This window comes from Herpailurus yagouaroundi, unplaced genomic scaffold, assembly GCF_014898765.1.
Source record: "Herpailurus yagouaroundi ecotype Mexico unplaced genomic scaffold, PumYag 162, whole genome shotgun sequence".
NCBI classification, from domain to species: Eukaryota; Metazoa; Chordata; class Mammalia; order Carnivora; family Felidae; genus Herpailurus; species Herpailurus yagouaroundi.
The window spans coordinates 74310557-74326362 of record NW_024412403.1 but is presented as its reverse complement, the minus strand read 5'-3'; the positions used below and the strand labels follow the sequence as shown (position 1 = coordinate 74326362).

At 49.3% G+C, this 15806-nt stretch overlaps 1 protein-coding gene across 1 annotated transcript in view; it reads right to left on the bottom strand.

Annotated features, from left to right (window-relative positions):
• Positions 1-995: 995 nt before the first annotated feature.
• Positions 996-15806, bottom strand: part of XXYLT1 (xyloside xylosyltransferase 1) — a 175215-nt gene continuing 160404 nt past the window's right edge. Inside the window, exon 4 of the mRNA XM_040484933.1 lies at positions 996-4189. Within this exon, the coding sequence (XP_040340867.1) occupies positions 3793-4189 (397 nt within the window). The 3' untranslated portion in view covers positions 996-3792. The remainder of the gene's footprint in view (positions 4190-15806) is intronic.

The following is a 15806-nucleotide window of genomic DNA, read 5'->3' as shown; positions in this document are numbered from 1 at the left end:
CCTGTTCAGACTCCGGGGTAAGTTGCACTAACTATACCTTGCGAGTGAGTCTCCCTTTGAATGGTCATAAATTCCAAGTTGGCAAATGATGAGATCTGGAGGTCTTGTGTTTGATTTGGACTCCCTGCCACATGCACGTGTGAACAGAGATGGATGCATACAAATGTGTGCTGGGGGCAGGGAGGCTGCTTGGAGATCTAATCCAATCCCGTAGCCCCTTGTAGCCCAGTTGGGAAGGGTTTATCCAAGGACCCCTTACTTCCTGATCACGGGCCTTTCCAGAGTGGTATGGCCAACAAAAATATCAGACCGCCTACAAACAAGAGTCTGGTCACCCACGGGGCTGAGGGAGGTGCCACCAACACATTTAACGTGCCCCAAATGGCTGTCATTTGTTATTTTAAAAGGATATTTTAAGTGGTAAGAATCCCCTTGCATCTACGTATTATTTATCTGCTTGCCAAGACCTTACCATCAACTTTCCTCCTACAACACTACTTTGAGGGAGCTCTTGTTACCAGTGTCTCAAAGTGGGGAAAGAGGTGAACTTGGATGTCCCAGACTGCCCAGGTGGTGAGAACACAACATGGATTCAAAGCCAGGCCTCTGCCTTAGGTGTGAGGCTCTCTCTACCGTATCACCCTGCCTGCTTGGAAATTTCTGCTTGCCCTGCCAAACTCCACCTTCAGCCAAACCTCTGGGCCCTGCATGTGGACACGAGCCAGGAAGTCTTAGAATGAGCAAGGGTTTGGCCTTTAGTCAAAGCAGGGGCTGCGGCACAGCTAACTTGCTCCCTTAGCCCGCAAACTCCTGCTGCACTCTGGCTGGGGGCCCACTGACCCAGCACGCTGCTCTTTGGGTTGATGAGATGCTATTGAAGGGGATGCTGTAGCGAGGCTTTGACACACATGTAAGAATAAATCTCTTCCACAAGCCCACGAGCTTTCCAAAGGCCAAAAGATAATAGAATCAGAAATGAAAGCAGAGGCTGGAGATGCTATTATTAGGTCACTTTTATTTAGAGAACTAGGGCATCCATAGGGAAAGTTGAAAACCCAGAGCCTACTTAGCCGAGATTATGTTTTCTTACGGTCAACGGTAACCAGGGCCAACCAGGAGTAGAATAGCCAGGGCGACACTTACCTGAAATTACCTGTGGCAGCGGCTACAATTTAATAGCATTTATTGTTTATTACAAAAGTAATTAACATTCAGAAATACAGAAATAAATAAAGATGAAGATAGAAAGCACCTTAATCCTTCCTAGTTCCCAGAAATGTTCTTTTCAGTCTTCTGTTTTACTCCTTCCTATAGGCACACATATGCTCTGCAGTGAAAGTTTTCATCACACAAATTAACCACAGCACAATTGGTTATGTCTGTACTGCAGTGATGATAACAGGATTCCAGTGATGAACCGGCCCTCCAAGATCTGCCCAAAAGTGGCTCATCGTACAGCACAGGAACGCCCGTTGGCTCTGCTGGGCTGGCTGGACTTCCCGCTGGGTGTTGTTTTGCTGTTCACCAAGGCCACTGGTGACAGAGGAAGGGGGAGCTCCCGAGTAGGTGAGCTCAAAAGTAAAGGAGGAGATTTGGCTTGGCCTTTGCCCATTTTGATCAACCAGTTTACTTTTTCTTTGCAATAACAGAAGACTCTCATGGCTACAGAAACATGTGAATTATTGAAATTGACGTAGGAAAAATACCTTTGTTATTCTGAGTCTAAAATTCTTTAGCATTTTATCTTTTTCCCATTGAAATAATTTTTTTTAATGTGGTATTTGAAACATATGGGTTTTAATTAAATATAGCAGAACAGGTTCTCTTTTTACATGTACACATACACACACATATGTAATCTTACAATTAAAATGAGGATCACACTGTACATATGATCTTATATTCTGCATTCTTAACAGCACATTGTAAGCATTTCCCAAGGCATTAGATATTCTTTAAAGATATGATTTTAATGCCCACATTATTTTATTCCTTGGATATAGCATACATTATTTATCCACTCCCCTAGTCAACACTGGAGGTTGCTCCCGGTTGTTCTCTATTAAAAAAACTCAGTGTGATAAATAATGACTCTCTGTCCACATCTCTTGCTATTTTCTTACAATAAATTTTAGAATTTGAATTGCCTTCATGAGGTTTTCATGAGTATTATCAAGAGCATACATAAATCCCCCAATATGATGCACACAGCAGGCATTCAATAACTAGTAGCTATAAATAGGAAGTCGAGTACCTAAGAGAACAGACCAGTTCTGTCAGAGCAGAGTCAGGAGAGGGACACGCTCCACTTTGTCAGGGGATGATGTAACCGGGCAGTCTGGGCTAGGAAAGGTGAGAAGGGAAGGGACTGCCTTTGCTCCCGGGAGCAGACGGGCCCGCCTATACCCAGAATGCAATGGTTCTCGAGTGACACAGCACTGTTACCCTCCCTGCTCCCGACTCAGACACGCTCCCCCATGGTCCATGGTCTGCAGTCCACAGTGAGCACGCTTAGCTTAATCATGTGGACTTGGGCGGGGGGGGGGGGGGGGGCCGGCTCTGAATGACACTGATTACACTCTTGATTCGGAAACTTCAGGTAGCAGTAAGCTGTGATCAGAGAACAAACAGCATAATCATTGTGTTCTCAAATGATTTATTAGCTGTTCTCACTCATGGTGAAAAGAAATAAAAAAGTAAATGAAATTGAAATAAAAGGAGATGAAAATCTAACAGCAGTTCCCCCATCCCGAGGACCTCTGCTAGAGTAGACAAAATGGACCACCAGGGGCTTCATGTCTGCATCTTACAAGGGAACTCATTCAGAGAAGAGCCTAATTTTTTCTAAGGTACAGGATCTGATATGATACAATAAGAAAGTCACAGGATGATTTTTTTAAACAGAGACTGAATGCTTATCAGCCTATGAGCGGCACCCCTTCCGGGACACACGTTTATGCACATACGCTGCTGGGCTCCTCTTTGGAATGAGTTTTTCCCGTCCAGACAACTCTACTGCGTGTCCTTGGGGGTGGCCAAGCTCTGTTCTTTGATGGCGGATCTGATTTCTGAGCACAGTCTGGTCATCTGAAGCCGGCTTGGATGAATAAGGGATAATGAGGTTCTGTGATGTAGTTGGGAGAGAAAAGCTGTGGAGGCTGAAATAATGAGCCCAGTTTTCTCATGTGGGCCACTGCTGGCCATAAAGGCTCTCTCCCCGCAGAGGTGGTATACGAGGTAATGTGGGCATCGCAGGAACAAGCACACAGCCTCCCAGGGTGCACATGTGGAAGGCTGATGTTGATTTGGATGCTTAAACTCTGGGCTGGCTGTTAAAACCCTGGCTCACTCGTTCAGAGCTCCCTGGGATCTACAGCAATACTGTTTTGTTCTTTCCTGCAAAATGGAAGCTTGTTAATGTAAAATAAATTTATATTTGGTCTAAAAAAGGCCAGGCATTTCCATTCTTTGGGAGCTAAGGGCACAGAGCGCCATTTTCTTTCCTTTCTTCTCTTTAAATGCCCGCTTCCTAGCCCAACGGAAGATGTCTATGTGTTTGCCCTCCACGATGCCTGGTACCCTGGAGAGAAAAGGCCCAAGCACCAGCAATGTGTAGGCCAGGCCTCACCGGGTGGCCTTAGGACAACAACCTGTGGGGTGGGACAGCTGCAGCTGTCATCACAAAGGACATCCCCACGGAGGGTCAGATGCCACCATGGGGCCTGTAACAGAGGCGCCCCTTTGCTTCCAGGAGATCCAGAGATCCGAGGGCATGGCGGACGAGAATGACACCTAGGCCTCCGGGATAGGGGTGTTGCAGTTCCCATGGTAGATCTTGACGTGGCCCTCACACCGGAAGTAGGCTTCAAAGACGTCACTGTAGCCGTGGTCCCTCCACCAGGTGCAAAGCTGCCGGTTCCAGGTGCAGTCCAGCACGTGGAAGAGCTCGGGGTGCTCCATGCCGATCATGGTGAAGAAGTCCTGGTCCCCGAGGTGGCCGCGGAAGTGGTACTTGTCAGCCAGCTGCTGCACCTGCGAGGGTTCCAGCAGGCGGCCATAGAGGGGGGACTGGCGCATGGCCTCCAGGTTCAGCAGCATCACTCCACTGTTGAAGCCGGGGAGCCCCTCGGGGGGCGGGCTCCCAACCCGGGTCTTGGGGTTCTCATGGCGGAACTGCCAGAACGTGTGCCTGGGAAGGGGAAAGAGAGCAGATTTAACCCGGTTTGGGTGGGTGAAACAGTCTGCTGGCCCTCTTTTCCTGGGGCTTCACAACCAGCCTGGAGGGAGAGGCCATTTTCACTCCAGTTTCACAGCTACAAAAACTGGGCAAGTCTGAGGTTCAGAATCAGCATCGTGCGGTGCACTCTCCTTACTGCAAGCCTCGTGGTCTTCCCATCAGCCTCTGCTACTCCAGGATGACGTCATCACGAGCGTTTGTATAGGACTTAGCAAGCAGCAGGCACTGCATGAAATCAGCTTATTTACTCCCCACCATAGGCGCTCTGTGGGATGGTATGGTACTTCACAGCTGAGGAAACTGATGCACAGAGAGCTCTATAGCTTGCCCAAAGTCACACAGCTAGTAAGCCGCTGCAGAACCAGGGACTAAATAAACCCAGGCATCTGTCTCTGAAGTCCACTTCTTAAGACAGAAACGACCCAGATAGAGATAGCTTGCTTGCTTTCTTTTTCTTTCTTTCTTTCTTTCTTTCTTTCTTTCTTTCTTTCTTGTCTTTCTTTCCTTCCTTTCTTCCCTTCCTTCCTTTCCTTTTTTATTTATTTATTTTGAGAGAGAGACAGAGACAACATGAGTGTCTCTCTCCATGAGGGGAGGAGCAGAGAGAGAGAGAGACAGAGACAGAGACAGAGAGAGAGAGAGAGAGAAAGGGGGATGCCAAGCAGGCTCTGCACTGTCAGCATGGAGTCTAATGTGGGGCTCGAACTCCCAAAACTGAGAGATTGTGACCTGAGCCAAAATCAAGAGCCAGACCCTTAACCAACTGAGCCACCCAGGCGCCCCAGGTAGAACCTTCTAACCCCTTGTCTTTGACTGTGACCTTGAAAAGGAGAGGAGAGAAGTGGGGAGGAGTGCTTCTGAATCTGGTGAAGAGGTAGGAAGCTAACTGCAGGCTGAAACGAAATCATTTTCTACTTTAGAACAAGCCTCATTTATTGAGGCCCCAAGCCTAGCACTTCTGAAAGGGTGGACAGGGGGTGGAGGCTTGAAACAGCTCTGGGCACAAGTGCATGGCTTAGGATGAAAAGTGGCTACAGAATGGCCAGGTAGAATTATGGCTATTTTAGAGAGAACATCACCTCGGTGTCCGTTTTTCTCAAGGCGGGTTCAGAAATCTGATCTAGGCCTACGGTTCCTGGGGTGTTAGAGCCAGAGGGACCCTTCTAGGTCCTCTATCCAAATGCTTCCATTTGGAGAAGGGAAGACAGATCCAGACACCTCCTTGTGGGTGACAGGGTTAGAGTGCTGGCCACTCTGTTCTCCAACCCCCTGAAGTGCCTGTGCAAGTTCCCGGGCGCGCTGCAGGGGTGGGCAGAAGGGGGAGGCAGAGAGGGCCCAGGCTCCATGTCCCCAGATGCACAGTCAGCAGTGGAGCCCACGGCTGGCAGGAAGGAAGAGAGATGGCAGGCCCTGTGTCGTGGGCAAGGGGCAGGGGAGCATTCCACATCAGACTACATCCCCCCTGTTCTTACTAGCCCCACTCCTTCCCCTCAGAGTCCTCAGGATGGGGAACGCGTCAGGGAAAACCAAGTCTGCCCCCAGCCTGGAAATACCACCCCCGGGCCTGCCAGAGGTCACTCCCCCGACCACTCACAGGGCAGGATCTGTGTGGTGAAGCGGACGGCGCAGTGGAAAGAAAACCAGGGTCCCGGCCCACGGTGGCTGCAGCGATCCATTTTCCAGTTCCCACACATTTCTGCATGTCTGGGAATGGAGAGCCCTTCCTTGAGGTCTCGCATATCACAAAGGGCACCGAGAGTTTGATCCTGGTGAGGGGAAAGCGCTCCCCTTGGACATTCTTACAAGTGGAATAACAGGTCTATTGTTTGAATTTTGCCATAATTGGACTATGAGTGGAACAGAGGTCTGGCGCCTGCTTGATGATAACAACCTTGGCAAAAATAAGCTTCTAGAGCAAACGGAGATGCTGCAGCCCTTCTAGCCACAAAAGCCTACAGTGATGGGATCGCGGGGGCAGTGGAATGCAGTCTAGCAACTTTGTCCATTTTACCATATTTCTTCCAAATGGTTACCTTCAGGTCCAGGAGCAAGCCAGCTAAGCTTCTACCAAACGAAGCTCACGTGAGGGGCTCTGGCCCCGTGTGAAACGGCCTAACGGGGTGGGATTGCCAATTCCTCACCTGCCACAGCACCATGAGGACGGCAGAGCCCTCTTACACTCCCCACCTCGGCTCCTAGGGACACAGGGACATTACTGCCTGCATTCCAACAGCGAGGGGAGAGAGGTTCTCAGGGCGTCAGGGGCAGGCCCGACTCGAATATGAGGCCTCTGATCCCTAAGGCCCCTTTCACTTTTGCCTCAGATTCCACAGGCTCGAGTTTCCAGGAGCAGCATTTGGAGCTCAATCTCATTTCTGAATTTGGCTGACATACCCAAGGCCACAGGCTCTGGGGACCAGGCCAACAGGTGATGCAGAGGTTGCTGGTGCTTCACTGACCGGAGGTCAGCCCCGAGAGCCTCTCTGAGGGGGGTCAGAGAGTGCCTCAGACCCTCGCCTTCCTCACAGGGCCTGGGGCTGGCCGCATATGTTCACAGGCCACTGCCAGTGGTATGTGCTGAGGCTGCAGGAAACCTCTATGAATGTAGGTATCTGGTTCCAAGTCCTGGAGCTTCCAGATGTTTCTCAGATTAAGTTCTAAGCCCATAGTCCAGCCATGTTGCCCTGACTCGTCATCTGGACTTGGGCCTCTATGGAGGTGTTCCCATCCTCCACTGTCACCTGGAGACCCACATTAGAGGGGATAAGATTTCTTTCCCTTCAGGGACGGCTTCAAACTGCAAAACAAACCCCTGTGCAGATGGCCCATTGTAAATACCAAGTCTTTCTAGAAATCAACAAGCCTTGTTGGGGAAATGACAATTAAGAACCTAGAAGCACATTCTTCCAGTTATGGGCAATGAATTTCCTAAATTTTTTCTAGTGAGTATGTCCTAACTAACAATCATAAAAAACATTATTAAAAATGAGTAAACTAGTTTTCATGAAGAAAACCCATATTGATGGAAAGAAGTATTTGAAATCATTTTGAAAACAAAGTCATTTCCTCTCTCAAGTCCTTCCCTGTTGATCACTAACAAAGTCACTCCAGCAAGTCTCTCAATAAGAGAGCCTGGCCGGAGAACCTAAAGTTCACATTCCCTGCGAAAGAAACACGTTCATGGTCACAAATAACCCTTTCTCCTCCCACCATCCCAAATCACAGACTCTCTTGCCCTGCCTCTCTCTCCATGATTTTCTCTGGGCTGGTCTTTCTTAGCTAAGGGTCAGAGCTTTCCACTTTCACTTTCAAGATGGGAGAAGCAAGGATGGGAACATACAACGAGCCTGGACAGTCTGCATAGAGCTCCCTAGGAAGGTTCTAGAAGACCCTGCTGACTCAGGCTGAGTTCAAGCTCTAGGTTCCCAGGTAAGGAAGGCTCCATTTTCTGAGATTTGTGAGGACAACAATGTCTATGGCACCTCTCCTCACTGTGGCCCACCCCTTGAGTGTTCATCAGAGTCAAGGGCAAAGTCACTAATGAGCAAGCACGGCTGGGCCCCTTCCCGGAGGAAGCATACTGTCTGGATGCTGTCTAATCAGTGAAGGCTGGAATCAGGAAACACTACTCCCTTTATGCTCATGCTTGTGTACCAGGACCAATTAGCTTTTGTTTGACTTGGAAGGGGCCCTGTTTTCCAGCCCTCTGAGAGGAAAGGCCAGGAGTGAAAAGCAATGTTCAGTGATAGCCCAGGGTTCCATCCACCCCAGGTCCTGTGAGGTGACAATTCTGGGTGATGTGGGGATGATTTCAGAGCAAGGACAATGTCTCTCAGTCCTATCTTGGGCTGAAGTTCTGGGAGATGGGCACAGACTCTTCAGGGAGGGAGAGAGAGAGAGAGAGAGAGAGAGAGAGAGAGAGAGAGAGAGAAAGAGAGAATCCCAAGCAGGCAGAACAGTGCGGAACCTAGTGTGGGGCTCAAACTCATAAAGCGAGAGATCGTGATCTGAGTCCAAATCAAGAGTCAGATGCTTAACCGACCGAACCACGCAGGCACCCCCACCATGAAGCTGTAAATGGCCATTTTCCTGGGGCATTCCTTACTGCCAGGAGTATAGCTGACCCTTATCAGGATCCCTTGCTAGCAAGTTAGGTCTCTAGCTTTGCTGCACAGAAATGTTCCCAAAGTCACAGGGACTTTTAGCGGTAGGACCGAGACGAGAGGGACCCCTCCGGGAAACACCAGCCTACCTGAACCTGAAGACACATAAAGACTCTTAGCTCGTGTTCCTTTTTTACAAAGGAGGATGATGAAACTCAGAAATGACGCTGTCCATAGTCACACCGCTGAAAAGGCAACCCCACGATCCCAGGCTAATCATTTTCCTTTTCCATAAATGCCTCTGCTCAGAAAAGACAACTGCTCCTTCCCAGCCCTAAATGAGCCCTGGGGCAGGTGGGGCAGTGCCACTTAGTGCCAGCCTTTCAAGAAGCGCAGAGTTCACGCCTTCCCACCTGGCAGGGACTACCTCTTCCAAGCTCAACACGCCTGTACCTGGAAGGGGAGCTGGGCACCTAAATGACTGATGGGCCTTGTTTGGGGCAGCAGGCTGGAAGGCATGTGTTCGCCCTTGTTTGCAGGACCTCACAAGAAACATATGCTTGCTTTCAAAGACCAGCCCTGTTTGTAGGCCAGCAACTGGGTTTCCAACCACAATATGCCCAGAACTGAGAGAGGAAGACAGGGCAGGGGTTGAGGCAGGCGGCACCTGGGCAGAGCCAGGAGTGTCGGAAGCAGACTGCCTGGCAGGAGAGCCACACAGCAGGGGTTTGCTGGGGGCCCTCCTCCAGAAGGCAGTGGCACTGGGGCCTTCCACTTGCCTCTCCCTGCACCAGCGGCATGAACGCAGCCTCCTCTGCAAACTCCTGGCATTTCTGCAGCGTCTGCCCCACTCTGAGAGAATGAGGGTTCCTGGGAGTGAGATGAGCAGAGGATGGTCTGGGGGACAAGGGGAGGGCAACAGGGGTTCCTATCTGTTGAGCATACCTCCCCAGCATCTGTGTGTTCCGGATGCCATTCTGGAGCCTTTCGCTGGGGGAGGAGGTCACAACAGCACACTGGGGTAGCTATAACATGAGCCAAATTTTCTAGAGGGCAGACTCTTATGACCTGAACGACGGGCTCGTCAGTCTTAACTACAAGACGGCTGAGCTCTCTGCTGCGGTCTGCTAGGGCTGCCCTAATGAAGTGCCACAGACCAGGTGGCCTCAACAACATCAGCCGATCCTCTCCAGTTCTGGAAGCTGGAAATCCGAGATCCACATGTCAGTAGGGCTGGTTCCCTCTGAGGGTTGAGCAAGACCCTGTTCCACGCCTCTCCCCAGGCTTCTGGTGATGTGTTGGCAATCTCTGGCTTCCTTTAGAAGCATCGCCCCAATATCTGCCTTCATCTTGACATAGCATTCTTGCTGTTTGTGTGTCTGTGTCCAAATCTCCCTTTTTAAGATATTAGTCATATTGGGTTAGGGGCCTACCCACTCCAGTGTAACCTCATCTTAATTACATCTGTGACGACCCTATTTCCAAACAAGGTCGCAGTCTGAGGCACTGGGAATTAGGACTTTGGCATATAAACTGGGGAAGGGGGCATACACTCCCCAACAGTGAAGATGAAGGAAAACAGTACATCTTATCTTCGGCTGTGTTCTCACTGTCCGGACAAGGAGGGCGCCTGTGCAGTCTGGAGAAGCCCTCAGCAAATTCCCTGACTCCCGCTACTCCCAGTGAGCCGAGACAGGCCATCATGACAGGCTGGGTCACGTCTGTCCAGAAGAGTGAGAGAGGTAGGGAGGAGGTAGATGTCTGCAGCTGAACACACAGGTTGTAGGGAAAAGCAGAGCGATTCAGAAATGTGGGTGTGGGTATGGTGGTGGGGGGTGGGTAAGAGCTTATGTAACACCAGTTGGCCAGCAGAAATGCCTGAAAGTCCACAACGCAATGTCTCCTAGTTCTTAGGGAGCCGTGCAGGAACACCAGACAACACGCTGAGTTGAGAGAATAATCAATCAGTGATCATTAACGGAGCACCTAACAGACCCTGATACAATGGCCAGTAGATCATTCTTGCAAGAAAGAAACCAGTGGTCTATTAAGGAGATGAGACCCTGATGTGAATACACCAATACTGCAGTCATGAAATGAAGTGAGATGAAGGGGTCTGCATCTGGAATCAGGAGGCCGGGGTAAGGGCAAGCTGTGCAGGCCCCTGGGCCTCTCAGGGCTTTGGTTTGCTCAGCAAGGGCATGGAGATGGTGGGGGGTGAGACCCACAGGGCTATAAATGGGACTCTAGGAGCAAATGTGTGCACAAACCATGCCCAGCACCATGCCCCTGAGAAGTGGCCCTGACTGCCACACAAGGGCAGACACCCCACCCTACCCAGGCTCCTCTCATGGTGTGATGATCCTTAGAGATCAACCCTCGTCCACCTCGCCAGCCAGAAACCATCTGGAGGCTTCTGTTGTGATATGGCTTCCTGCTTCATGAAGTCTAGAATAAAGGTGACTAACACTGTCTCATTCCCAAAGCTGCACCAGTTATGACCAGTCTTCACTGCAGGACGCAGCAGTGGAATCATGGAGGGCAGACATCCCTGCCAGGAAGGCCTCTAACCTGCCACAAGGTGGCCCTCCAAATGCCCACAGTCCTCCTTCCCCCCGGAGACCTCTGAAAGGGCTGCTGGTCAGCCGGAGGCCTCCCATGGCAGGGCAGAGCCAGAGCCCCAGGCTGCCCACTCCCCCATGCCCACAGGAAGGTGGAATGCCCTTCTCTGAAGGGCCAGTCTCTCTTCTCATACAGCCAAGGAGCATGCAAGGGCCCACCCACCACTGCCCAGGCCCAGCCTGCCTCGACATCCCGGCCACGTGGGCTTCTTCCCACACCTGCTGCCCCAGAGCTGTGAACACAGGTGGGTGGGCTGGGGAATTCATGGTCACTCTCTCTGACAAATAGCTCCAGAGCACGATGTGCCAGAACTGGTTTAGACCCTGGATGGCTGCATGGCGGGGGGGGTGGGGGGGGTGGGGGGGTGGGGAGGGGGAGGTTGGGGAGGGACAAGGGACAGACAATGGAGGAAGGGGCACTGGAGGGTTCAAGCAGGCAGATGGAGCTCGGAGGGGCTTCATGCCTGGGCTATTTCATGCGTGATGGACACTAACAGCCAGGGCAAGGCTAAGAGGATAAAAGGGGAATGACCCATTCAGTCTTGAACAGATGCCACTGGACCTGGGGCTGGATACAGGTCACAAGAGCAGAGTGTGAAGCAAGCATGACAGAATTCTGGGGAGTTCCAACATTTTGGGGATGGAAGAGGAGGAGCCAGGAGAGATGTAGAACCTTGGAGTAGCCCAGCTACCTGTGCCCCACACTGATGGCCTGAGCAGCCCGTACTCAGCCCGACTCAGGCTATGGGCCATCCATCTGCTGTGGGAATCCCCGAGGAGCCATGCATACCTCCAGCTGGGCCTGTGGGCTCTCTGTGCTCATTCCAACCTCCCGTCCCCAGCCCTGTGACCTAGTCTGACTGTCCCCAAACTTGCTCCCCCTCCCCCTCCCCCTCATCCCTAACCAATCCAGTGGGTCTCCAGGCCTTCTCTCCCTAGATGCCGCCCTCCAAACCCTTTTGCTGACATCAACTGCCCATTCTCTGCTTCTCATTCACTGATCTGGACGGAATGACACCTCAAACAGTACTAAGTATCTCAGCCCCCACCCTCCCCAAGCAGAAACCAATCATGCCGCCTCCTCCCGGGCCTCCTGGGAGCAATGCACACTGCCTCCCCACCCCACCCCCCACTTCCAGAGCAGTTGTCCCCTATCCATCACAGCCTGAATCCTCCTTGCCCCCTCGCTTGTCACCATGCGCACCACCCAAACCCTCCTCCACTTGCTCCATCCTTAGGGGCACCCTCAATAATTTCAATGGTCATGATGATGGCCTCACCTTGGTGTCATGGTTCTTCAAACCCCACCTGAGCTACCTACTCAGTTCTCCCTCCGTGAACCTCGCCACCAGAAGGCACTCTGCTCCAGTGACAATGGGAAGCTGGGATAGGTCCCCTTTGACTGCATCACCCTGTGCGTACCCCCACAGAACCAACTCGCCGGCTCCTTGGGAATTTCTGGGGGCCCACCTCTCCTTATTCTCTAGATCATTAGTTTCCCTGGATCCTCCTGGCTCCCTTCCCACCCTAAACTGCCCCCATCACTGGGGTCATTCTCACCGCATATGAGAATATGGCAGTATTAAAAGCTGCAGAGGATGAGAACTTGGAAATGCTATAGGAGGCAACAGACTTTGACAGAGGTGGGTGATACACACCAAGGAGCTGGACACTTAGCACTGGGGAGAATGTGGACAGGATGGGAGTCTATACGCCGAGGGAAAGGAATGTGTATGCCAGACTAAAGAGGGAAGAAATGTAGGGGGAGTGGCAGTGTGGGTACTTTGAGGAATGATCATCATGATGATGGCTAATAGGGAGTACTTACTGTGTGTCAGTTCCTATTTTAAGTCCTCAAATGCATTGATTCATTTAATGTCTATAACACACAAATGAGGTAAGTAGTATGATCTCCATGTTACAGATGAGCAAAATATGGTGGGGAGATATGAAACATTTGCTTATGGTCATAGGAGCCAGGCAGAAGAGTTTACCAAGAAGTGGGAAAACCCAGGATACATCTGAGACTAGAGAAGGGACATAAATGAGAAGATGCAGGTTTTGAGTCAGGAATTGGGGATACTGAGAAAGCTCAGTTATGGCAAACTCTAAATCTTGGGAAGGTAGGAGGTGAAGTCACCTATGGAGACAGAGGGCCTTGGGTACAAATAAGGGTTTGAGAGAGAGAAATGGTTTACGAGGGCAATGAGGAATCAATAAAAGCTGGATAAGGGATTTGCCTGTGTATGGAAGGTAGAAGTAGAGTCAGGAACCCTGGGATTGACAACCAGAATGTGTTATTCTTCTTTATGACTTTAGGGCCTGGTGTGGGTATTTGGTTCCTAGCAGGCCCTTGAGAACTGTTAAGTTTCAAATGGATGAATGGACAGATTAAAGAATGAGTGAACAAAGGAAATCAGATGGCAGAAATTTAAAAGAGGAGAATGGTGAGTGAAGACGGAGGGACAATGGTTCAGAAAGGCAGCTGGGGGAGAGTGTGCCCCAGGCCCTGTGACCTACAGCCACAGGGGTCTTCAGTGGGGGTAGCCAGGTCTCAGTTGGGCAGGAAAAAATTTTCCTCTGTCCTTCAAAGGTTCTTCCAGCTGGTAGGAGAATTAAAGCGACATGAAACAGATTAACAGGAGAAAATCAACATTAATTTTGTACAAACGGGAACTCTACATGCTTGAGAGGCTCAAAGGAAGAAAGGTTAAATGAGGTATAGATGCCATCCTGAACTAAGGAATGGGATAGGGGCCTGGGGCTTCCAAGGGGAGGAGGGCAATTCATAGGGCAATAAAAAGAGCAGATGTTTGGTAATCAGATGTTTGCCCTGACATACAGATGGATCATTCAGATAAAATTTATGTCCAGTAATAACTCTTATTCTGGGAAAGGCTCCCAATGTAGATTCTTCTAGGTAGTTAAGAGAGGAGCAAAAGTTTCTCTTGAGCCTGCAGGGTCTCAATTGCCTTCAGCTCAAAAAAGTCTACATACCAAAGTGGCACATTTGGAGAAGACTTGTTCTGAACCCTTGTATCTCTCTCAAGGGGAAGACAGAGAAAGTGATATTATACATGGAAAATCCGATAGACTCCACCAAAAGTCTGCTGGAACTGATACATGAATTCAGCAAAGTCGCAGGATACAAAATCAATGTACAGAAATCAGTTGCATTCTTATACACTAATAATGAAGCAACAGAAAGACAAATAAAGAAGCTGATCCCATTCACCATTCCACCAAGAAGCATAAAATACCTAGGAATAAATCTAACCAAAGATGTAAAAGATCTGTATGCTGAAAACTATAGAAAGCTTATGAAGGAAATTGAAGAAGATATAAAGAAATGGAAAAACATTCCGTGCTCATGGGTTGGAAGAATAAATATTGTCAAAATGTCAATACTACCCAAAGCTATCTACACATTCAATGCAATCCCAATCAAAATTGCACCAGCATTCTTCTCGAAGCTAGAACAAGCACAAAAGGCCCCGAATGGCCAAAGTAATTTTGAAGAAGAAGACCAAAGCAGGAGGCATCACAATCCCAGACTTTAGCCTCTACTACAAAGCTGTAATCATCAAGACAGCATGGTATTGGCACAAAAACAGACACATAGACCAACGGAATAGAATAGAAACCCCAGAATTAGACCCACAAACGTATGGCCAACTAATCTTTGACAAAGCAGGAAAGAATATCCAATGGAAAAAAGACAGTCTCTTTAACAAATGGTGCTGGGAGAACTGGACAGCAACATGCAGAAGAATGAAACTAGACCACTTTCTCACACCATTCACAAAAATAAACTCAGAATGGATAAAGGACCTCAATGTGAGACAGGAAACCATCAAAATCCTAGAGGAGAAAGCAGGAAAAAACCTCTCTGACCTCAGCTGCAACAATTTCTTACTTGACACATCCCCAAAGGCAAGGGAATTACGAGCAAAAATGAACTACTGGGACTTCATGAAGATGAAAAGCTTCTGCACTGCAAAGGAAACAATCAACAAAACTAAAAGGCAACCAAAGGAATGGGAAAAGATATTTGCAAATGACATATGGGACAAAGGGCTAGTATCCAAAATCTATAAAGAGCTCACCAAACTCCACACCCGAAAAACAAATAATCCAGTGAAGAAATGGGCAGAAAACATGAATAGACACTTCTCTAAAGAATACATCCGGATGGCCAACAGGCACATGAGAAGATGTTCAACGTCGCTCCTCATCAGGGAAATACAAATCAAAACCACACTCAGATACCACCTCACACCAGTCAGAGTGGCTAAAACGATCAAATCAGGAGACTATAGATGCTGGCGAGGATGTGGAGAAATGGGAACCCTCTTGCACTGCTGGTGGGAATGCAAACTGGTGCAGCTGCTCTGGAAAACAGTGTGGAGGTTCCTCAAAAAATTAAAAATAGACCTACCCTATGACCCAGCAGTAGCACTGCTAGGAAGTTACCCAAGGGATACAGGAGTACTGATGCATAGGGGCACTTGGACCCCAATGTTTGTAGCAGCACTCTCAACAATAGCCAAATAGTGGAAAAAGGCTAAATTTCCATCAACTGATGAGTGGATAAAGAAATTGTGGTTTATATACACAATGGAGTACTACGTGGCAATAAGAAAGAATGAAATATGGCCCTTTGTAGCAACGTGGATGGAACTGGAGAGTGTGATGCTAAGTGAAATAAGTCATAGAGAGAAAGACAGATACCATGTTTTCACTCTTATGTGGATCCTGAGAAACTTAACAGAAGACCATGGAGGAGGGAAAGGAAAAAAAGAAAGAAAGAAAGAAAGAAAGAAAGAAAGAAAGAAAGAAAGAAAG